Source organism: Drosophila busckii, chromosome X, assembly GCF_011750605.1.
Source record: "Drosophila busckii strain San Diego stock center, stock number 13000-0081.31 chromosome X, ASM1175060v1, whole genome shotgun sequence".
Taxonomy (NCBI): domain Eukaryota; kingdom Metazoa; phylum Arthropoda; class Insecta; order Diptera; family Drosophilidae; genus Drosophila; species Drosophila busckii.
In genome coordinates this window covers 17,371,957-17,395,233 of record NC_046608.1, presented here as the reverse complement: position 1 = coordinate 17,395,233, position 23,277 = coordinate 17,371,957, and the positions used below count along the sequence as shown (strand labels likewise).

At 43.2% G+C, this 23,277-nt stretch overlaps 1 protein-coding gene across 1 annotated transcript; it reads right to left on the bottom strand.

Moving 5' to 3' along the window:
* Positions 1-1,686: 1,686 nt before the first annotated feature.
* LOC108606655 (protein sidekick) lies at positions 1,687-22,097 on the bottom strand. The gene is made up of 13 exons (XM_017996972.1): positions 22,021-22,097; positions 19,343-20,111; positions 18,714-18,841; positions 11,560-11,679; positions 11,230-11,385; positions 9,391-9,819; positions 8,810-9,007; positions 8,551-8,568; positions 5,161-8,394; positions 4,807-5,085; positions 3,988-4,308; positions 3,593-3,927; positions 1,687-3,485 (listed from the first exon to the last, which is right to left on the bottom strand). Exons 2-13 carry the CDS (start codon positions 20,107-20,109, stop codon positions 3,243-3,245), a joined length of 6,228 nt encoding a protein of 2,075 aa, XP_017852461.1. The 5' UTR covers positions 20,110-20,111; positions 22,021-22,097; the 3' UTR covers positions 1,687-3,242.
* Between the last annotated feature and the right edge of the window lie 1,180 nt (positions 22,098-23,277).

The following is a 23,277-nucleotide window of genomic DNA, read 5'->3' as shown; positions in this document are numbered from 1 at the left end:
AGAATAATAATATATGTATATACTAAGCAATTATTAACTAAACAATTAATCAAGCGACTAACCGCAATTAACAGATAACGAGCAAAACCAATTGAAATCACTTGCAGGCCAATTAAAATCTAATTAATTTGTGGCGAAAGCAATTTGAATGCAATTCAATGCATTTTTTGCTTAGACTATTGCATTTATTTATCAACACAACAACAAATCATGTTTAGTTTCTAAATATCAAATATTGGGAGGCTTCTCACGAGTATAACAATGCACAAAACTTTGAAATCGGGCATCCTTTGGCTGAGTTATGGCTAATGAAAGTGGGATATTCTACAGAAAATGTTCTGATTTGTTTACTACTTTGTTCATAACTTTGCAAAAAAATGTGCGAGGTAAACACATTTTACACTCATTTTAATCGTAAATGCCACGCCCACGTAAAATGGTATAAGACATCCAAATCGGACATCCTTTCGCTGAGTTATGGCTTCGCAAAGCTTCAAATAAGACACAAAGTTTGCGCTTGAGTTTTTAGCCTCTTGCCTAACCTTCTATGGTGCACTGTTACCGTTTTATGTCGTATGTGCTGGAACACGTTGCATCCTTACATTTTTGGACTTCCGAATTTCGATTTTGCTTTGTTAGAACTTCATGAAAAGTACCTATGGTTTTTTCAAAATCGTCCTGATTCATTTTGATGCGATCGTGGGTTCGTCCTGCGATTGTGCCAAACAAAATTTTTGAATGCGACCTGTCCTGCCGAGATTGTATTGCTCGGGATTGCGCGTGTTTGGTTTGGTTTTTGTCTCCGTAATTGTTTTTCATCTTGAAGTATGCACATTTCTTAAGGGTGCCAGCACGCATCCTTAGAATTGGCTATCTCGAGGATGAGAACGGTTTTTTTAAATTTTGGGTTTGCCACACTCGGGACGATCTTCGTTGGCAATTAAAATTTTGCATTAGGAATTCGATTTTTGAATTCATGATGGTTATCTGTTTTTAATGCGGCACACATCGAAAGTTGCGGAATGCAGTTTTATTGATTCGATGCCCAGGATCAGGAAAATGGAAGTCCTTTTTTGATTGGAAGGATAACAAAGGAGTAGGAGCTTAAAATGTCTTTTTGTCGAATCCTGTGTAGCCTGCTATGCAATTCGATAGATTTGATGCCGAGGACGGCAAAAATGCATATCCTGCATGTAGTGCTAGTTCAAAATGGGCTGAGTTTAAATGAAAAATGCTGAGAATATTTTTTATACACTTATAACTTGTTGTTTTGTTTATTAATTTGCATGATTCGTCAATTACATTTACACATTTATATATATTCATATGGGTATGCTAATACTTTGCGCTTCGTTTCGCAATATTCAACTAACTTGGAGCACGTGAGGCTCTAACGTCGATGCGTAATATTTGTAATTTAAAATGTGATAAGACCATATATTTTTAAGTTTCACTTGATGCCCTTTAGCTGGCCAATTAACAATTACATTTATGTAGTATATCTAGATGAACAATGAACTTGTGCTTCGAGTCTTTGAAATAGAAAAACAATTCTTTCGTAAATAGATAAAGTAATCGAAAGTGGTTTTTACATATGTATAGCTTAAAAGTATGTATGATTTAAACATAAAAAAAAATGTATAAGTATCTATATATAATTTGGTAAAGAGGGGTGGTAAGCAAATCATGCAAATATGTAGGAAAAAAAATATATAATCAGTCACTAGTTATACATACATATACAATACATAAATATCTAATAGCTATAAATAAATTGTAACTTAGACAATACAGTTTCATTCGGTTTTGCTTTTGTTTTTCCATTTTGAATAATTAAGCTTTAACATTTAGAATATCTATGCTTAGTTTGCGCATACACAATGCCTGGGACAGACACCTAAACGTGTAACTACTACAATATGTTGATACATATTTTTACTTGTGTAGAGATCTTAGCTAAGAATACACATAAATATTTTGTCGTACTTAGTGCTAAACATTTCTTTACTTATTTGCAATTGCGCATTTGGAAAAAAATTTCTTGAATGTGTTTTACTTGCATTCTCTGATTTGAGTGTCATGTGTGTGTGTGTGTGTCAATGTGTGTTCTGATATCGAACTATCGAACGTTCTTTGTTTTCTTGTTCTGAACGCGTGGCTTACGTGCTACAAATTGCATTAATATGGCCTATATATGCATATATGCTTACTTTCTAAAAAAAACGTTAGAACACATGCACATTATTACATCAAATATCTGAAAGCATTTAGCTTGACAAATTGCTAGAACACCAAAAAACATTTAGAAGTTTACGCTTTTCATTTCATGCTTATAATATATGATTCTTTGTTTTTCCATTTGATTTCTCATAAATACTCTGCTAGACTGAAACAATTTCTTTTCGCTTTGTGTGTGTTTCTGTGTGCCTGTGTGTGTGTATGTTTGTGTGAGTATCGTTTGCTCATTGCGTTCGTCAACTGATTTAATCAGTAGTTAATCAAGTAGCTTTTTAACTAATTATGCCCACAAATGAATATCTTTGCTTTGATTTGAGGCAAATAAGTCCTCGAAAAGGATCTAATTATCATAAATATTAATTTGCAGTTTGCGTAGTCATTTGTTTACATTTTTGTTATCAATTAATTATAATGAGATTGCGGAACATTAATTCTCATGCATTCACACATTTGCATACGAGTCCACCACACACGATGATGAACACACAGAAAGTCCAAAAAGGAAACCGAGCAAAAAATTTACGTATCACAAGTCTTTTTGCTTTCGATAAATGCCAGTTATGAACTAAAAGTGGGCGTGTCAGGGATTAACTATACAAAAAATAAGTTACAAACAAACATAAAAAAAATGGATAGATGTAAAAAATAATAATAAAAAAGTTCTGGGTCTGTGAAACGTGCTAAAAACTAAATGCTGGTAAATCTCAGATCTCTCGTTAAAAATTAAAACCTTAACATAAGCATACACATAGATAAAACTAATATAGCCAAACCAATATAAATCCAATTCCCTATAGCAGTGCACCGGCAATAGTCAAACATATGTCGCCGCTTGAATGATTCCATAGAGTTGAAATCCATTCGCTTCTTATGCGACTCGCGTTTGCTGTTGCTGTCATTGATGTTGTTGTTGTTGTTGGTGGGGAGGAGGGGACAATTCAAACGAATGTCTCTCTTATGACGGTGCTCCTGCTACAGACCGGATCTTAGAATTCGGTTGATTGTCAGACAAATGACGAGAAGCCGGGCAATGGAGCCCTCGATCTGGCCATATTATTGACAATAATCTGGCCACCATTGAGACTCATCACTGCGCTGCCCTCGGGCTCGGAATCTGTGTAGCTGGAATAGTTGCGCACGGGCTTGGTCTTCTTCCATGATTGCCGTAGTGAATCGTTTACGTTCGCATAATGATTTACAAATGAATGTGGATCGCTGCGTACGCTCTCGTTCTCGCTCTCCGAATGCTAAGGGAAATGTTATTGAGTGTTATTAACGATTCACATAAAAATATATAAAAAATATAATGAAAAAAGTAAAATAATAAGAAAAATTGGAGTTTCCTCCATCTCACCTGCGACGCATCTGAACTGCTCACCTCAGATGGTTTCTCCGTAACACTGCTGTCGTCTGGATTCTCATCGTAGCACTTGAGACTCTCCTCATCGCTGTGATAGGCCACCGAAGCGGGTGACGGACGTGGAGGACTCTTGCCCAGCTGCACAGTGGTTGTGCCACGATGCGCCGACTTGCGTCCCAAGGTGCCCAGCGTGCCGCTGCGTAGAGTTCCAACGCTGTTCAAGGTGCCAGTGCCAACGCCATGCCTAGAACGATACAATTCCAATGCCAGCTCCTGGCGCTCATCAATCGACATGGCCATGGATTCCTCCAGCGTCTTCTGTGCCTCCTCTGCAGCAATCAAATATATTAATATATATATGCATGTTAATTTATTAATTATGCACTTACGCTTGTACTTGTAGCTCTTGCTCTTGACACAGAGCACGGCAATGACCATGACAATGATTATAATGGAGGTGGCTGCCAGCGAGACCATGAACCAGGTTTGCCTGTAGAAAGGCTTGTGCTGCAGATAACCGTACTCCATATGCAACTTCGAAGGGGTCAGAATGGAGTCCTTGCAGTACACAGGGAACGAAATGCCGTAACGATTGTAGGCAATAACTCGGAATGTGTACGCAGTCGATGGCATCAAAATGTGATAGCTAACGGTAAAGTCCTGCATGGGTCCTTTTCTGGTCTGCTCTATTTTAGTCCAACGCGACTCGTCTGTATAGAATAACGTTTGGGCTAAGTACAGTTTTAAATTTAGGCTTACATTACTTATCTATCAATTTAGCCAATTACTTACAGAAATACTGCGGCGGTTCCACTTGATCTACGCAAGCATTTATAGTTTAAAATTTATGTTATTGTTATAATAGAAATAGTGTAGTTAAATACAGTTCACCAAAGTTTGTTATAAAAGCAAGAAATGTATGAGAAAAATACAAATAACTACCAAATGCAAAAAATACGCGGCAAAGCTCTGTTCAGATTAATCCAAATGAGAATTATCCAATCAGCTTTTATCAGAGCTGTTCATATATTTGCTTAATAATACAATTCAACAGATTTTAAATACTTTTTCCAATCTACAACTTTTTGAATTAGATTGATGGGATTATTTGGTAAAATATTAAAATTGAACTATATGTTAGGATATTATTGCTGTTACTGGGAATTACTAATAAATACCGTAAATAAATCAAAGAATTTTTTGCTTACCGCGCTTCTTGGCTTCAATCAGATAGCCAAGTATGGGTCCACGACCAGAGGGTCCGTTAATCCAGTGCATCTCAACGCTTGAGAGCGTCTTGGTCAGAATCAAATCACGCGGTGCAATTGGCGAGCCCTCCTGGGGTCCAGTGGTCACATTCGCAACAATTGCCGGTCCATAGTCAATCGTCTGAGCGCGCACAGTGAACGTGTAGGTGACTTCCTCCTCAAGATTTTGAACGCGTAGCGTGGTGTTCGATACCTTCTGCTTGACCTGCTTGCTAAACTCTGTAGAGAGACAGAGAGAGACAGAAAGAGGGATTTTCAGCAGGTTTTTTACTTGGGATGAGCTAGGCAACTTACTTTCATTTTCCTCCGTGGTCTCATAGGTTACCAAGTAGCCAAGGATTTCGCCATTGAGCAGCTTGGGTGCATCCCAGGTGACCTCCATGGTCTGCATGGTAATGTCGCTGAAGCGCAGATTGAGCGGAGCACTGGGCACGCCTTGGAGGGTCTTGACCGTTATGGGTGTGGAGCGTGGTCCGTCGCCGGCGGGATTGAAGGCCAGCAGCTGGATGCGATACTCGGTGTACTTGTCCAGGAACACCAAACTGTGCGAAGTGGCTGTGGCCGAGACGACCTCGATTTCCTCCTCCCACTTGCGCACGTCGAGCGCCTGAGGCGAGAAGGTGACCAAGTAGAAGATCTTGTATCCCAGTACGTCACCATTTTGCTGGCTCTGCATTGGTGGTTTCCAGCGCAGACGAACCTCGGTGCTCGAAACGGGAGCAGCATCCACAGCGCGTGGCTCGCCGGTGGGCACAGCTTCACCTACATAGACAGCAGCGGGGGGAGTAGCGGGACCAGGTCCTTGCGAGTTGAAAGGCAGCACAACGATTTCGTAATTGCGATCCTGGGTGAGATCGGCGAGCACAACACTATTGACATTAATGCCCATGACATCGGTTTTGGGTGTGGACTGCAGCGCGGTGGGGAAATCGGAGGTCAGCTGATAGAGTATGCGATAGCCACCAGTGGCAGCATCACCATTCCACATTCCAGTCTCCAAAGCCTGCCAATGCACACGCACCGAGGTCGTAGTAATGGGCACCACCTTCAAGCCACCCACACCGATAGCAGGCGCGGCGGGCAGCGTGCGCACCACAATGCTCTCCCGACTGAAGGCCGAGGGACCCAAATCATTGGTTGCCTGAATGCGGAACTGATAGGTGGTGAATGCACGCAGATCGAGCGCGGTATAGGAGCTCAAGGTGGGATCGACGTGTTCGGGCAGTGACTGCCAAGGGCCTTCGTTCTCGCGCATCTGGACGATGTAGTAGCGAAGCGGAGCATAGCCATCGCGTCCCGGAGTCCAGCTAAAGGTCAGCTGATGCGCTTGCACTTGACTGCGCGAGACTTGGGGCATGGACGGCGCCTGCGGACGCTCGCGATTGTTGGTGGTGTAGACCAGCACGCTGGCGATCTTGCCCCAGCCGAGACGCGTCTGAGCGGTGACACTGAAGGTGTAATAACGTTCCGGTAGCAGGCCAGTGGCGCGGAAGGTGCGATCCGAGGGCGGGAACTCGCGACTGTAGTTGAGCTGGAGGCTGCCGTTGAGAGTGTAGGTTACCTGGTAGGCAAGGATTTCACCGTTCGGCTCGTCGGGTACGTCCCAAATGATGCGCGCCATGGAGAAGGTGACATCGGGGAAACTGACATTCGAGGGTGCGCCAGGAGTGTCCTCAAAGGTTTGCACGCGTATGGGCGGGGTGCTCAGAGCGCCGTCACCCAAGCGTGTGTAGGCCAAGACTTGCACATGGTAGGCGACAAACTTATTCAGTTCGGTCAGCGTGGTGGTGAAGCTGGTGTTGCTGGGTATCGTCTTATGCAGCACCGGAGTGCTGGGCACTCGCTCGCTGGCGTAGAACACTTTGTAGCCATCGATCTGTCCGTTGCGATGCTGGCGCGGCACCTCACCCCAGCGCACCACTATGGTGGTGGAGGAGGTGGCATTCGCCTCCACTGCCAAGGGTCCATAGCTGGGTGTTGCCTCGCGCGTTGCCTCCTCCGCGGGATTGCTGTCGCGCGAGCAGCCGACATCATTGCAGGCGGTGATGACCACCGCGTAGACCGTCCACTCCTCCAGATTCTCCAGCACATGCGAGTTGGCCGTATGATCCTCGATTAGCACGCTGCGTGTGCGTGGCTTAAAGGTGCGCGAGGGACGGTCCACCTGGCGATAGCTGATGTTGTAGCCGCGCGGATTGCCGAACCACTCGAGCTGCTGCAGCGGAATCCAGCGCACGCGCAGCTGCTGGGCACTCATGGCACGCACCGTGACGTTGTATGGAGCGTGCATGGGACGCGCTTGGATGGTCTGGAAGTCCTTGGTGGGCTCAGACTGGCGCGAGCTGCCCACCACATTGGTGGCACTTAATCTTAGACGGTATTGGGTGAAGGGCGTAAGTCCTGTAACTGTAAGGGTTTCCGCATCGGGATCGCTGATCTCGCAGAGCAGAAACCAGGTCATGTTGCGTTTGGTTTGCGCCTCCACGCGCCACTTGGTTATGCTCGAGTTGCCATCGAAGCCGGGCGTGAACTGCAGCACCACCGAGAAGGCTTCAATGTTCGACAGCGCCAGATTGGTGGGTGCATGTGGCAGCACCGGCTCCACGCCCGACTGTATGGTGGCCGTCTTGGGCATGCCGCTGCCCACGCGCGTCCAAGCGCAGATTTCGAACCAATAGTGCGTGGTGGCCTGCAGCTGATTCACCACCAGCTCCGTATCCTCTGCTGTCAGATTGAAGGACTTCATGGTCTCGGCACGATCGCGCACTTGGTAGCGCACCGTGTAGCCCGTCAGCAGTCCATTGATGTGTCGCGGTGGCGCCCAGAGCACCTTGACCGAGCGATCGGAGACGTCATCGAAATGCAGCGCAGTAATCTCATCCGGCACATCCTCAAGCGTGCGAATGGGCGCGAATAAGCTACGCACACCATCGCCCGGATCGGTAAAGCACAACACGCTTATGTTATATTCCGCATATTTCTCCAGCCCACCCAGCTTTGCCGACTGCTCGGCCAGTGGATCTATCAGACTGGGCGGCACCGTTATCATGCGCTTCTCCACATCGATCAGTTCACCCTCCTTAAGTTCCTGTTGCCAGGCTTGTATCTTGTAGCCCTGATTGATGCCATTGATCTGCTGTGGATTCGGTGGCGTCCAGCTCACATGCGTTGCCGTCGAGTTGACCGGCGAAACGCGCAGATTTGTGGGCGCTGCTTCGGGCACGCCCTCTTTGGTTTTGATCTTGGCACCGTCGGTATAAACGCCCACGCCCATATTATTAAACGCCGCTATCTGCACTATGTAATCCTTCCAGGTGATTAGCTCCTGTATCAAGAAATTGCGCTGCGCTTCGTTCGTTATATTCTGATACGACCAGGGCACATTGTTGTAGCCAAAGAGACGATAGCGTAGAATGTAGCCCAGTATTTGGCCATTGCGATGCTCCTCCAGCGGTGGCTGCCATTGCGTAATAATCTCCGACATGGAGCGCGCAGAGCCTACAAAACCCACAGGCGGTCCCGACGGAGCTGTGAAGCAAATTACGAATATTAATTACTGAACTGAACTAAATAAATGCAAAAGTGACTCTGGTTCCAATGGTTTTCTTTTCTCATTGGGTGCATTGTTGTTGTTGGGTTGGGTTGTGACCAAAATACAATAGTTAGTTTGCTATGCTAATATACCTCGGTGTAGTGGAAACGCTAAGCGGTTGACGTTGAGTTCCAGTTAAGACGACATTGATAGCGTTTACAAAAATACATTTTACATTTAGTTAAGCAATAATTAGCTTAAGTCTACATTTAAATAAAATACAAACTAAAGCAATAATCAAATTGAAAAGTTACTGCGTGTGTTTTCAAATAAAAGTTACTTTAAATTTGCGTGTTGTTCAACTTCAAAGCAATTAAACTAGTTAGACTTAAATTTAGAAGCGTTGCTCACCTTCTTGGGGCAGTTCGACAACATTGCTGGGCTCGGAGGGTGAACCTTCGCCCACACGATTAACGGCACTCACGCGAAACTGATAAACGGTTGCAGCTTTCAGATTCTCCAGCAACATCCAACGCTGATCGGCTGAAACATTGCTCAGCTCGGTGATCCAATTGAGCAGCGGATCGGGCACTGGACCTACGAATTTTTCTGTGATGTGTTAATGTGTTGAGAAATAAACGCAGTTGGATGATGGGTGGGCGGGGTGATTGAGTGTGGGGGGGATATACACAAAGTGTTTAAGTTGTAATTAGTTAGTGTTAGTAAAATAAATTAATTATGTGTTTGTTTGTGGTTGTTAGCGTAGAATGTAAGTAGAAGAAAAAAGAGAGAACAAAATAAATGCATCAAAATGTTGTTCAACTTGGCAATTATATATTTTGTAACTTTGTTCTGCAATTTTAACAACAAATTGAAATTCCATTTGCATATAGAATTTAATATTTAATTAATAGCTGTGTGTTGTTGTTGCTGTTGTTGTTTATCCGAAACCTTTGAACCACCAATAACCCAATAGCAATTGCGCTACTTACCCAGCTCGGAGACCTCACGTCGCTGTATAATAAACTTGGATATGGGACTGTTGCCATCGAAGCCCGCCGTCCAGGACACATTGATGCTGCGCTGCTGCGGCTCCGCCAGACGCTGCACCTTGACATTGCTGGGCGGGAATGGCAGCTCAATGACGCTCAAGCGTGCGGCACGCGTCTCATTGCCACCCGGCGAGGTGACCACACAGGCATAGCTGCCCACATCGCTGGCGCGCACTGCCTGAATCTCCAGCTGCCCATCGCCCTGTACGCCAATGCGCTGCGAGTTGCTAATGGGCAACGTCGAGCCCTCGCGATACCAGTCAATGTTGTAGGGCACGCTCGGATCGCTGGACACCTTGCACTGCAGCGTTGCGGTTAGGCCCAGCAAGACGGTTGTATCCACTGGCGGTTGAATGATTTGTGTGCGCACTAGAGGGACACAAAGCGGAAAAGGGAGAGAGAGACAGAGAGAGAGAGAGAGCGACAGTATTAGTTCCTTGCTCGTAAATCAGGAAATTAAATTTTTAAAGCACACACACACACACATGCATAGTTGAGTGCGCACTTTAGCACACATACACACACATATATATATATAAAGTATATGTATAAATTTCTTTTTTCGTGCATGTGCTTTTGGTATTTAGCCTCTTTTTAAGCCTTTTACAGTCATTTTTAGCCTCGCCATGCATCAAAAGTTCAACGCGCTTGGCCAGACTTTGTTTAGTCCGGCAACAGCAGCAGCAGCAGCAGCTTGTTGGCCATAACTACCGACTACATGCTAGCCAGCAACTCAAATGGGCTTTTAGCGCTAGTTTGACCGAATGACGCAGCCAAACGTACTGCAGACTCTTTTTGCAAAAAAAAAAGGCTCACATATGCGCACAGACGACGACGACGACGACGGCGACGACGCTGCCAATTAGCCAACATTGATGTGGCTATTTTTTTGCATTTTTTTGTAGTTCGCTCGCCAGCTTAGGCTGTAAACTCAAAGCCGCAGTGCGAGCAATGCAAATGAATTTTAATTGCAAACGACAATTGCAATTTGACTCATGAAATTTGCAGCCAACTAACTGATTGGGCGTATTAACAATGCCACCCACTCGAACTGCTGCTGTGGCTTGCGAAATGCATTATGATTATTGAACTTGGGCTGGGGGCTGCTCTTTTGATGATGCCACGTTGTGTGGCACACCGAATACTTCTATTTTGCGGTTGTGGCAACTGCGGCCGTGCGCTGTCCAATGTTAATGCACAACAGATAAGGCAACAGCCAAACTAACTAACCAACTAAACCAGCAGCAGTTGCTGTTGTTGTTGTTTTGCTTGTCACATTGCAACATTCCGCATGAGCAACAAATTAAAAACTAAATTAAATAAACTACTGCAAGTTAATAAGCATACAGTGCGTTGCATAAATTTATGCACACTGCTGTCTGCTTGCTTTTTAGTTAAATTATGTTTTGTGCGCTTTTGCATTTAGACAAACGTAAACAGCAGCGAGTTGCTTGTTGCAAATTAGCTCAGCATTTCTACGAAACACAAAGCGCTGCGTCTACCGCTTTATAGTTTAAGCGTTTGACAGCATAGTTAACAATGAATATAATTATAAAGTAAAGAGTTAAAGCAATGCATAGCGCAGTCAGTTGTTATAAATATTAAGCAAAAGTCATGCTAAAGTTTGCGCTGCGATTGATGCGGTGTTAATACAAATAACTAGAGCTTAATGCATTGCCTAGCATTTATCTTAAGTGTATGTGTGTGTGTGTGAGCAAATACAAATACCAAGGCAAACAGCAGCGTTGTTGTTGTTCGGGGGGTCTAATAGTTACTTACCTAGAACGCCCAAATAGGCCTCGCCCTTTACACTGCCCGCCTCGTTGGCGCGCACACAAATATAGAGACCCGCATCGCTGGGACGTATATTTGAGATGAGCAAATCGCCCGACTCGAGTATCTGAACGCGACTGGATATCTCGACCAATTGTGTTTCTAGTCTCGTGATAATTGTTTCGAGCGTGTGTTACAGTTGGGCAGAGCAGTTAGCAACGGTTAGGCAATTGTTTATTAGCATACAGTTTGGATTAAACAAAGAAAGACAATTAGCGACGAGTTACACATGCAACAAAATGTGGCAAGCAGTTCGCTTGTTCGCTTGGCACTTACCGTTATAGATCCAGGTAATATTCGGATTGGGTGCGCCAATAGCGCGGCATGAAATTGTTGCATCTTTGCCGTCCAAGGCGGTGGAATTCTGTGGCGGCTGCTCCAGCACTGGCGCCGAGGCTATACACAAAGAGTGGAAAGTTATACAGTTAATAACAGCGCTATATATACATATACATATATATGTTACACAACAGTTGGTGCTGGCTATAAGACACATATGTGGTTAATATACAATTATAAATAAATACATGTGTGGAGTATTAGTAAAGTAAATAAAACGCAAGCCAAAGCTTGTGTGTGTGTCTGTCTGTGTGTGTGTGTGTGGGCGTGTCGAGTATTATTATTGTATTATTTATTCAGCTTGTGCGTAAGTAAACATGTGCTAGCTGACCACGCCCACTTTATTTTGGTGCTGCAGCAAACTAAACTAAATGAACTACAAATATATGCGCCAATGCGCTGAAGTGTATGCTATAAAAAATGTATACAAATCAAAGCTCAATTGAAAGCGTGCGAACAAACAATATTACAAATTATTAATAAAAAATAAAAAAAAAAAAAAACTGCAACGCGCTTTTGTATTTCAACTCAGCTGCCAAAGGCCAAAGGCTTTTTTAACATTTCAATTAATTTGCTTACATGCATAAGCCGATACAAACACAAAAGGCAACGCCAACGCCAGCGACAGCACTCAAAGGCCAGTTAATGCCAATTATAAGTGCCCGCCGTGGAATGTTGAGTTCAGTTGGCTACAACAGTTAGCACATTAAATTCAGCATGATGGCCAAATGCCACAAGCGCTGCGCACTGCATGCAGCTGCTGCCAGTTTATTGTTACTATGCAATCAGCAGCAGCAGCAGCAGCAGCAGCAGCAGCAGCGACGACTGCATTTTATTGTAAATAAGTGCATAAAATTAATATGCGAAGACCTTTCGAGCGAGCGCGCTTACATTAAGATATTGAATTCGCATCGGTTCGCTTCAGTTCGCTGTGTGCTGGCGCCTGTTTATTTATTTAATTTGTTAATGCTTTACAAAGCAAAGGCTCAAGTCCTTGTGTGAAGAAAATATGTAAAACGCTTTTAATACATTTTAATTAGCTGCGCATTCAGCGGAAACAAATACAAATTAAAAGAGCAGCGTCCAAGGGCTGCACATAAATATTCATTGCAGCTGCTGTAATGCGATTTGCACATTTGTGAGATTTATAAGCGACAGAGAGAGCGAGAGCGTTGAAGAGCGACGCCGCCTAAGCGCTTTATGTATAGGTATATTTTGAATTAATGATGTCTTGGCATGTACAACGCTTAATCGCATAAATTGCGTCGTTTATTCGCTGCCGACTGCAAAAATCTATATCGATCCACAACTTAACTGACTTATTACATTTACGCTTTTGGGCCAGGCCAGGCCAGGCCAGGCCAGCAGCTCAGCTCAGTTCAGTTCCTTGTGTGTAGAGTTAACGTGTTAAAAGTGCTTAAGCGGCTGCCAGCCAGCCGAAAATAAAAAAATTACAACAGCAGCCGCGGCGCCGCCGCCGCTTGTAGCACGCAAAGGGCATATTAAACAAATGTGCGCCGGCCAGCCAAAGAGCAGAAATATACGAAATAAAGTGAGAGGCGAGAGCACGCAGAGCTGTGTGGCCAGCATTTTAAGGACACTGGGGTTTTGTTTTGGGCGCCTTAATAAATTTAAGATGAACGCTGACAACGGCGCAGAGCAGAGCAGTAAAAAAAAAAGTCAACTACGTGCAACGGCGCGTATGCGCAATATTCCATCAAACGCGCCATTATGTTACACCGTAGCGACCGACCGACCGACCCAACGACCAACCGACTGCCATGTAATACGTTGACCATATTTCAGTTGTTTCGCTCACTCGCTTTGGGCCGTAATTAATTTCAAGTTGACCCACTAAAGCAAACGCTTAAAAAACTTAAAGCCAGCGTTGAAAATGGCGTGCAGCGGCGTTAATTGCCGTTACTCGGCAGGCGGCGTTACTAGCTGCAGTCCTATGCTAACGCCGTGTGGTTGCTGCTTGGGTGGGGGGCGTGGCCATGCATAAGATTTGCATATGAATGTTGCTACTTTGCTTTGCCTCATTCGCTCTTGAGCTGCCAGCAATGAATGCGGCGTAATATCTTCCCACTTGCCACTTGCCACAAAGACATGTTGCAAGTTATCTTTGCCTCAATATGCAGCCAGCCAGTCAGTCACACAGTCAGTTACTAAGGAAACGTTTAGCCTGCAACTGCTACTCTAATATGCGTATGTGGCGCCACCTGTTGTGCACAAACGCACACACGAAGTGTGTCTGGATTGGGGGTGAGAGAATGAAAAATAAAAATAACTGATTTGCATGACTGCAGTGAGAAATGCGTGTGTGTGTGTGTGTGTGTGTGTTCGCTGAGCTTGTCAGCTGGCGGAAGTTGTTGTTGGCACGCCTACTTGGGCTTAAGACGCCTGCTTTATAATATACTACACTGAGAGAAAAGTATAAAATAACTTAATACTAGCTGCTCTAAGCATAAAATAGCTGAAGCAATGGCAAAGTTTTCATAGCTTATGAATGAGTTTAAGATCAACTAACTAAATGTAAATTCTTCACTTCAATCTTTCAGTTTCTATCTCTATCTCTAACCCTCACTGTATGTCTATCTCTATCTCTATTCTTATCTCCATCTTCATCTTCATCTCTATCTCTATCTGTATCTCTATATCTATCTCTATCTCTATTTATATTTCTATTTCTATTTCAATTTCTATTTCTACTTAAATATTTCTACTTCTACTTCTACTTCTACTTCTATTCATATTCATATTCATATCTATATTCGTATTCGTATCTCTATATCTATATCTATATCTAAATCCATCTCTATCTCTATTTCTATTTCTACTTCTATTCGTATTCATATTCATATCTATATTATTTTTATATTTATATTTATATTTATATTTAAATAAAAAGTATTTCTCTCAGTGCACATTGCTGCACAGCAGAGACAAACTGTGTCGCTTGTTGTGCTGCTAAGGAAACAGCGATTAAAATCACTTTGCGTTTCGGGAAATTACAAAATTATGTTGCTCCTTGCAACAGCAGCAGCAGCAGTAGCCGTAGCACACACAAGCCAAGCGGAAAATGCACAACAACAACAACTACAACAAAAACAACAATGAAAATAAGCAGCAGCATGTCTAGTGTTAAACTAGATTGAAAATCGCTCGACGTCAGCTGCAATTCCCAGTGCTAAAGCAGCAAGATTTACCTTAGCCCAGCAACAGCAACAGCAACAGCAACAACAACAAAATAAACAACAACAGCGCACAAAATTATGCAAAACTTTTCTTTTGCCAAGAGGCGGCGGCGCAATTAAAATGCAGACAGTTGTTGAACTCATTGCTGTTGCTATTGCTGCTGCTGCTGCTGCTGCTGCTGCTTAGGCGACGCGCTATGCTGGAAAATAATTTGAAGCTGAACTGAGCTGAGGCTATGGCACGTTCAGAATTTTGTGCGCTGTCTGGCGCTGCGCTGAGCTCAGTCAAGTTGAGTAGTGGCCAGCTCAGCTTAACACTTGTTGCATCCACACGGCGCGGCGCATACTTCAGCCAGCAAGTGAAGTGAGCTCAGCGGCTGTGCGCGCCCATCAAACATATTCAAGCAGCTTTGAGTGCCGAGCCTTGGCTTAAGTAGCGTTGGCGTGTGGCAAAGTTCAGCTCAACTCATGGCTAAGCGTGTAGAGCAGCGATAAGCTGTAAGTGAGGAAATGCCGATTAACAGGCAGAGACTGAGGCGAAAAAAATTCCCAATTAAATTTTGAATGTTTGCTAATTAACTTGAAGATACCTCTTGCCATTGTGTAGCAGCAAAACAAAGTGTGTGGCAATTAGGCGCCACTATGCGCTGACAAGCTGCCACAAAATGATGGCGCTGTGTGGCATGCAAAACGCAAAATTGTGATAAAAGCAAACTGTGGGGTCAGTGCGAGAGCGAAAGAGAGAGCAGCAAACTTAAAACGAGATGGACAAAGCTGCTTACGCAAATCTGGTGTCAAACAAAGCAGAAGAAGCAGCAGCAGCAGCAGCAGCAATGAGAACTTGGCTAAAATGCGCCATGAAACCAACAGTTGCAGTTAACTGCTGCAGGGGGGGGGGTGCGTGCATTGGCTTTGGGTACGCTGCTGGGGCAAGAAAACAAATTGACTTAAAATTTGTGCCTGGCAAATAAAACGAAATGGGGCGCAATGTCAACAAGCGGCAAGCGAGTCGGAAGATAATTCCGATTGACGAGGCAACCGCCATAAAGCAGCCGCCCAACTCCCCAACCCCCACCCAAAGTTAACTGCACGAGCAAAAGTTTATCAATAAAACCAAAGCCAATGCCGCAGCAGAGTATGACTAAAAATCTTTTAACTAGTTTTAACTCGATGAAGTGCAACAGCGGTTAAGGCAAATTGCTAAACGAAAAAGCGTAGCAAGTGGTACAGAGAGTGGGGGGTGGGTGTGGGGTGTGCCTTGCCACAGCTGTTTGTGGCTAAAATGCGCTGCATTACTGCAAAAGAATAACTCGTCGCTGGCTCAAAATATGCATCAAAAAATTTTCAATTTACATCGCAAGTAGCCAAAGCGCGCAACGCATAAAAAAAATATATATATATCTCAAGTTATTTGCTAGGCAAATGGCGCGAACTGTAAGTCCAGTGCGATGAGTGGGTGGGTGGCTGGTTGGTTTGGTCGAAACGACCGTAGGCGACGACGACGACGACGACGACAACAGTTGTCCAAGTTTTTAAAGAGCAATAAAAAGAAACAAGAACTTGCAACAGTACGCAGCAAGCTCTGCCGCTGCCTCTTCTATCTTATGCGCGCCATGTCACTTTGCATAATAATTTGCTCGAGAATTATTTGAGACAAGCAAATACAGAAATTCCACTGCGAGACGCACCGTTAAATATTTAAACAGCCAGGCAGGCGCAGGCAACAACAATAACCAGCAAAAATAAAAAGTAAAAATAAATTATAATAAAAGTTGCGCATTGAAACGCATTATTGTTTAATTGTTGTTGAAACTTGCAAAACTTGCAGCGCAACTTGCAACAGTTTGCAGCCTTCAGCCTAACAAACACATAAATGTTGCATACTTTTCAGAGACAACTCGCCCTAACATCGCAATTAAAATTTCGCTTAACAAATAAAAGCAACGTATCATTTATCTATAAGCTACTGTACTTGAATTCATAGTTTTGAAAATCTTTTGCGCCCTAGCGAGAAAACTTAACATACAACCAACTTCAACATTGTTTTTGCAAGTGACTAACTTTATTTCCAACTGGCTGCGCTCTATGCATTTGTGTGTGTGTGTGTGTATGTCCTTTGGCAGTCTTCATTTTCGCATTATTAAATTCATTAAAATGCAAAATTGCCTCACAGCAAATACAAATATAAATGCAAGAGCAGCAAGCAGCAGTTTCGTCTGTTTGTCTGTCTCACTGTCTCTCTCTCTCTCTGTGTGTGTGTGTGTGTGTGTGTGTACTGCTTAGCGGCAAGTTTTGCTGCTGCCCTAGACTGTGGCTGACATCATAATGTATGAAGTGACAGCACTTAACGGTACTCGGGTGTCAAAGAAATTTCCGAGCGCAACAGGCAGCAGCAGCAGCAGCAGCCATGAATATGCATGTGGCCCATAGTTATAATAACAATAATAATAAACAATTATTATACAATAACAATGAATATTTATGCTCGGCTCGAGTCTATGTTTCAGCTATTTGTGCATAAATATCTTTGTGAATGCTCAAAAGCCAACACTCAACTCAAAGCACAAACTTTGGGTTAATAACATAATTTAGCAATTAATATTACTAATTTGTCAGTTAAATGGGCAAATGTGTTGCAATAAATCACTTGTGGTTTATTAAATTTTAAACAGTTTTTTACCACAAGTAAATAACGTGTCAATTGGACAAACAATTTGTGGGGTGTTGCAATTTAAGCGCCTGTTGAGCTTAACTCGCTGCTAAGCGGGCTTAAACAATTAAATTATCGATATAAACAAATGTAAATTCAAGTGCAGTGCAGCTGAAATCGATAATAACTTAATAATTCATTTAGCACACACAAGCTGCTGCTGCTGTTTATTAGTTTATTTAAATTTCAATTAATGAAGCCAACACATGCAGCAGCTGCTGCTGCTGCTCTAAGCTAATTGTTGTTCATGAATATTTCAAATCACACATATCATACATTGTTAACAGTTAAATTACAAAGTAACTAACTAACAACAATAATAATAATAACAGCAGCAGCAGCAGCAGCAGCAGCATAATAAAGCAATAAAATTAAGCCATAAACAGCAAACAAATTGCTAGATTAATGTGTCATTAAAAAACAATTGAGCGCTAAGTGTGTGTGTGTGTGTGTGTGTGTTGCATGCCACTAACAAATGTGTGTGTGTGCGTATAAAAGTGCAAGTGTATAGAAAAAAGTACAACAGTGCGTGCAATTAAATGGAAAACACATTCAATTGACACAACAGCTAAAGTTTGTAGATATATAAAATATTAGTAATCTATTATTTACTCATTAGTTTCTTAAACTTTTTTTGGTGCAGTTGCTTTGTATTTGAAGCATTCTTGCCCCTACCAAAGCGAAATTCCTTGCGGCGGCCACTGTACTGGCCCACAGCTTGACCTGGAGCGGCATTGTTACCGTTCTTAGTGTTCATGCCCATGCCAGTTGCCGTTCCCGATCCCGTTCCCGATCCCGTTCCCGATCCCATGCCGACATGCGATGCACGCACACGCAAAATGCGCGGCTGAGCCAAACGCTTCACGCGCGGCTGCAACAGCTCGTTAGCTGCTTAAACGCACACACATATAGAATATATATGCATGTGTGTGTGTTAGATTTTAATATATATATGTATAGCAGTTGTTAGAGCAGCGTTTATATATATATATAATGTTTATGTGTGTGTGTGTGTATGAAATGAAAGAAACACCATTTAGTAACAATTTTTAAAAATGCGCCGCATGGCATTTTGTTCAAAAGGGATAAAGCCTGGGAATTGTTAAGCCCCGCCCACTTCACTTAAGCTGCATACAGCTATAGCTATAGCTATATAGATATATATAGTGCGCGTCTCTACTCACTTTTTACACGCAGCCAGGTATAGGCTGATTTTTCGCCAGCCTCGTTGCTTGCCAGGCATTGGAACATTCCCTCAGCATCCAGCGTCAGCTTTTTAATCACTAGCGTATTATCCGCTTTCAACGCATAACTGCAAATAACGGCAAATTGCCGGGGCATTATAAGTAAAAGTGTGTCTAGTAATTGAGCAGCGCATTAAAAAATGATGAGCACTCCAGCGTTGCCATTTTAGCCTTTTGCCGGCTATATCAGGCTGTTTTCAAAAGCAAATAGCGGGACAAATTGTAAACTAGCGGGTAGCGGGAAATATAGCCTTTTTGAAAGCCTCATGGCTTACTATGCCCAGTGGTCAATTGCCTTCATAATTAAATGAAATTTGCAGGCGCTGGCTTTTTTTCATTTCATGAATTTTGACTTCAAATCTCAACATTGCGACGTTTTCTTTTTTTGGTCTTCACATGAGTTTTGAAGCAAATTTTGAATCTTGCTTGTTCTAGCTTCTTTTTCTCCTCAATCAATCTCTCAAATTCTGGCAACACTGGAGCACTCTCGCTTAAGCGGTGTGCGGCCGCTTTAATATTCAACTAATTGCCTGCGCATATTTAAACTTTTGATAGCCTGCCCCACTTACCCGCCGCCGCCGCCGCCACCGCTCTGTAGCTGCGTATCGATGGCTTCCGCATTGCGATGCCAACGCACCGTGGGCTTGGGATCGCCAATCACATCGCAGGCCAATTCGACTTGACCACCAAAATCGCCAAAGGTTTCAGCACGCAGCGGCGTAAAGAACATCGGTGGCTCCAGTATTTGCACACGAGCCGTGGCGCTGACAGTTTTGAAGCCGCCGCTGCGTAGACGCACCTGGCAGCTGTACTCGCCCGAATGCGAGCTGTTGGCTTGCAGCAGCGCCAGCGTGCGATTCCAAGGATCGTTCAGCGTATGCAGCACGCCAGCGTTTTCAACAGGCAGCCCATCCTTCAGCCAAATGGTTTCCAGTTCGTGCAGCGGACGCGCATTGGCAATGCACTGCAGCTCGGCGACGCCTTCGCCACGCTTCAGCTTGAGGTCCTGCGGGGGCACAATAATTTCGGGCGCTACCTCCACATACGGATCACCAGTGACATTCAGATGCATAAACGCGCTCGCCTCCTCCTTGCCCAGCTGCGTGTTCAGAGCGCGTGCACGATAAGCTTTGCGATCTTGTTCATCGGCGCTCAGTATAATCAGCTGATTGGACTGTGTGAACGCGTATTTGATGTTATAGTTGAGTGAACCCTCCTCGGTTTGCCAAATGACCGAAGGTTTGGGCACCGAGTCTATGGCTGGCATATCGAATATAGCCGCATGTCCACTGACCACAGACAAGCGACCCTCGGTAACATTTTCGAAAATGCCCATGTCTGTAAATAGAAAAAGAGAGGAAATATTAAAAATTGCAATCAGCTGAAACTCAATTTAAAGTAAATTCATGCAGCGAACCACTGAACTGACAACTCAATATGCCACCGTAGGCTCAAATGTCGCAGCAGCAGCTAATTGAATCTAGCGAGCGAGCGAGCCTGCGGGCCAGCAATTTCGCTTAACCTCTCATCAGCGCATGAGAGAGGCAGCGACGCCCCAACCACTTTATATAGCACACGCATAGACAAACTCATAGCTAGATAGAGAGTGAGTGCAGCTCTAAAGGTTATTAGTTCAGTTACAGCGCACTCCTACAATTAATTAAGTGCTCAAGACGCGCACACAAGTCAGCAAGCCAGCCAGCCAGCCAGCCAGCCAGCCAGCCAGCCAGCCAGGCCACTCCTAAGCACAAGTCACCAGCTTGTCATCATCATCATCATCATCAGCTGAAGCAACAGCAGCAAAAGTTGCTTATGCTACAGCGTGGGCTTGTGCCCCCAAAAAGAAGGTCAGCAGCTTGTCGAGTGCTCGATTTATTAGGTTCAAGCACTAACACACTAAAGTGTAAGCACACACACACACACACGCACACAGCTTAAGACACATATGGCGCGTACGCTTTTCTCACTATGTGCTGCACTTGCTTTTATTTAATTGTTCGTTAGCTAACCCTGTTCGTTGTATTTGTTGTAATTAAGTTCGCATTAAAGAAAAATTAGCTGCTAGCATCAATTACACGGTCTAAAGATGTTTGCTTGTTGACGTTTGATTAGCTCACACACACACACCCACCCACCCCACACTTGAGTGCTACTCTGTCCTGCCTGCAGCTACAATTTGATGCACTCGTTGCAAGTTGCACGTGACTGCAGTGCAAAGTTTTCTTCAATCGATTGCTTGACATTTGCTTTGCCACTTCGGGGTCAACTTAATTGTATTAAATATTTATAGCAGTCGCTCATTATAATACAAATATAATAGAGCTATCGATTGCAAGTTTGTATATATAATTATACAGCTTGTGAGTTTGCATGCAATAACTTTAATAAATGACTGTCTTATCAGTTTCTACACTGGCAAAATATTAAAGGAATTAAATAAAATAAATAATCAGTTTAACAAAACTTGTGCTTGAAATCTAAAATTAAAAGCAATTAGTTTATAGTTTGCTTGAATATTCAATTCAGCTTATGTTTGTTTTACTTCAATTTGATTATTTATCTATGTCAAGCACTGCTGCCAATTCCGCTTTTTTCCCGTCAGATTTGGCTTTTTATGAAAGTGTGTATGCGGGAAAAATTTAAAAATTGCGGGCAGCGGGAGTTCTGGCTTTTTTGCAAATGAAAGCAGAAAATAATAAAATGTTTTTATGAAATTTGCATGTCATAACTAATCTTTTTAGTATGACTAAAAAAAAAAAGGTCGCTCACTTCACTTTTTTCCCACTTTATGCACTCAAGCTTTTTTTCTAACTCTGATTTAGCTTTTTTAGCCCTTACTTCCAGCCAGAAACAGCTTTTTTTTTTCTCATCAAAAGTTGGGAATCCCAAGTGTTGAAAATTAAAAGCATTTTGTTTTAAATTTACAATAAAATATTTTGGCTTGCAATTCAGCACACATTTGCCTTAATACATTTTGATTATTTATTGTCATTCCAGAAAGCGAAAAGCTTTCTCTTTAATACACTTGACACCGACAATCAGCAATATCAAATCTCTCAAATCGCCTGTCAATGCGCATTTATTATTATTTATGCAATTATGGGCTAAAGCCAGAGCCAACACATGCAGATGCCAACGACATTCAATTGCGGTATGAATAATAAACGTTAAGCGCAACTCACACACACACACATACACATGCAATCAAAGTTGTGTCCCGTCCCCCTGTAACTTTTTGTGTACTTACATGCAACAACCACATCGCTCTTCTCGCTGAATATGGAGCCAGCATCGTTCCTAGCAATGCACTGATAGCTGCCAGCATCCTCGCGTTTGGTGATGGGTATGCGATAAAATTGACTGGATGAGTAATCGGCAACGGGGACGCCGTCCTTGAGCCAACGATATGTGGGCTGTGGTGAACCTGCAAAATAAATAAAAAATACGAGTTCAGTTCACAAGCAATGAAATATATATACGCTCAATATTCTATATGCCGATTAAATCTTACACACTGACACACTATTTCTTGCAGTGTAGTAATGTTCGCATGTTGTTCGTTGACCATTTGTTTGAGCTTCCGCTGTGGCCCCCAAGCCAAACACACAATTTGCAAAATGCGATCGGCCGACACTTGAATAAACGACTTTTGTTGCAACAACATTTTTGATTACAATTTGCTCTCTCTCTCTCTCTCTCTCTCTCTCTCTCTCTCTCTACATTCTACGCTCTAACATTTAATTTAAAAATTGATTTATGTGTTGAAAAGTTGTGCTATGGCTGCCGCCGCCGCCCTCTAGTTAGTAAATGAAATTGCAATTGCAATTGCAAATTGTTAAGCAAGCATTATATGTGTGCATGTGTGTGTGTGTGTGCCCGTTGGGGCATCACTTGGTGGTTGCCAAGGCACTAAATGAAGGCATTGAATAAAATATACGTTTTAGTTAAAATGCCTATTACACACAGCTACAGTCAAGCTACAGTTTGTTTTACTTTACTTTCCATTTTATCCATTTTTTTTTTTTGGCCAAAACTTTAAATCAATTTGCTTCAAGTACTAGGCAAAAGTTTACGCTTTAGAGCAGCATGTACTATGGGTGATTTGGCTACACTAACAGTCAGTTAACGCTTTCATTTCATAAAGCTGCAGCTGCTTTTGTAGCCAAATTGCCCATTGTACGCTGGTCAGTGCGCTACGTACAGTAAAGCCAAGTGCGCTGGCAAATAAAACTTTTTGCAGCTTAGCACACACACACACACACAGGCACACACAGACACTTGCACAATAGTTAGGCTAGGGTAGCTTGCAGTCACATACGCGTAGTTTCTTCTTAACGTGGCCAATGGCAATGCAATTGCATTCAGTTGGCAGCAGCAGCAGCAGCAGTCGAAATCGAATTGAGCAGACAGACTAGGGCTAAGAAAAAGAAAAACAGCGCCAAAAAATAAATAAAAGAAGAAGCAAATAGCATGTTGGGCAGGCAAGCGTAAGGCAAAAGTCTAT

Bases quoted from the DNA above. Each gene is read 5' to 3' on its own strand.
- LOC108606655 (XM_017996972.1), bottom strand. From the start codon at position 20,109: ATGGGCATTTTCGAAAATGTTACCGAGGGTCGCTTGTCTGTGGTCAGT. The intron at 4,309-4,806 runs GTAAGCAAAAAA...TATTCTATACAG, and splicing joins GATTGAAGCCAAGAAGCGCG to ACGAGTCGCGTTGGACTAAA. The intron at 3,928-3,987 runs GTAAGTGCATAA...TGATTGCTGCAG, and splicing joins CAAGAGCTACAAGTACAAGC to AGGAGGCACAGAAGACGCTG.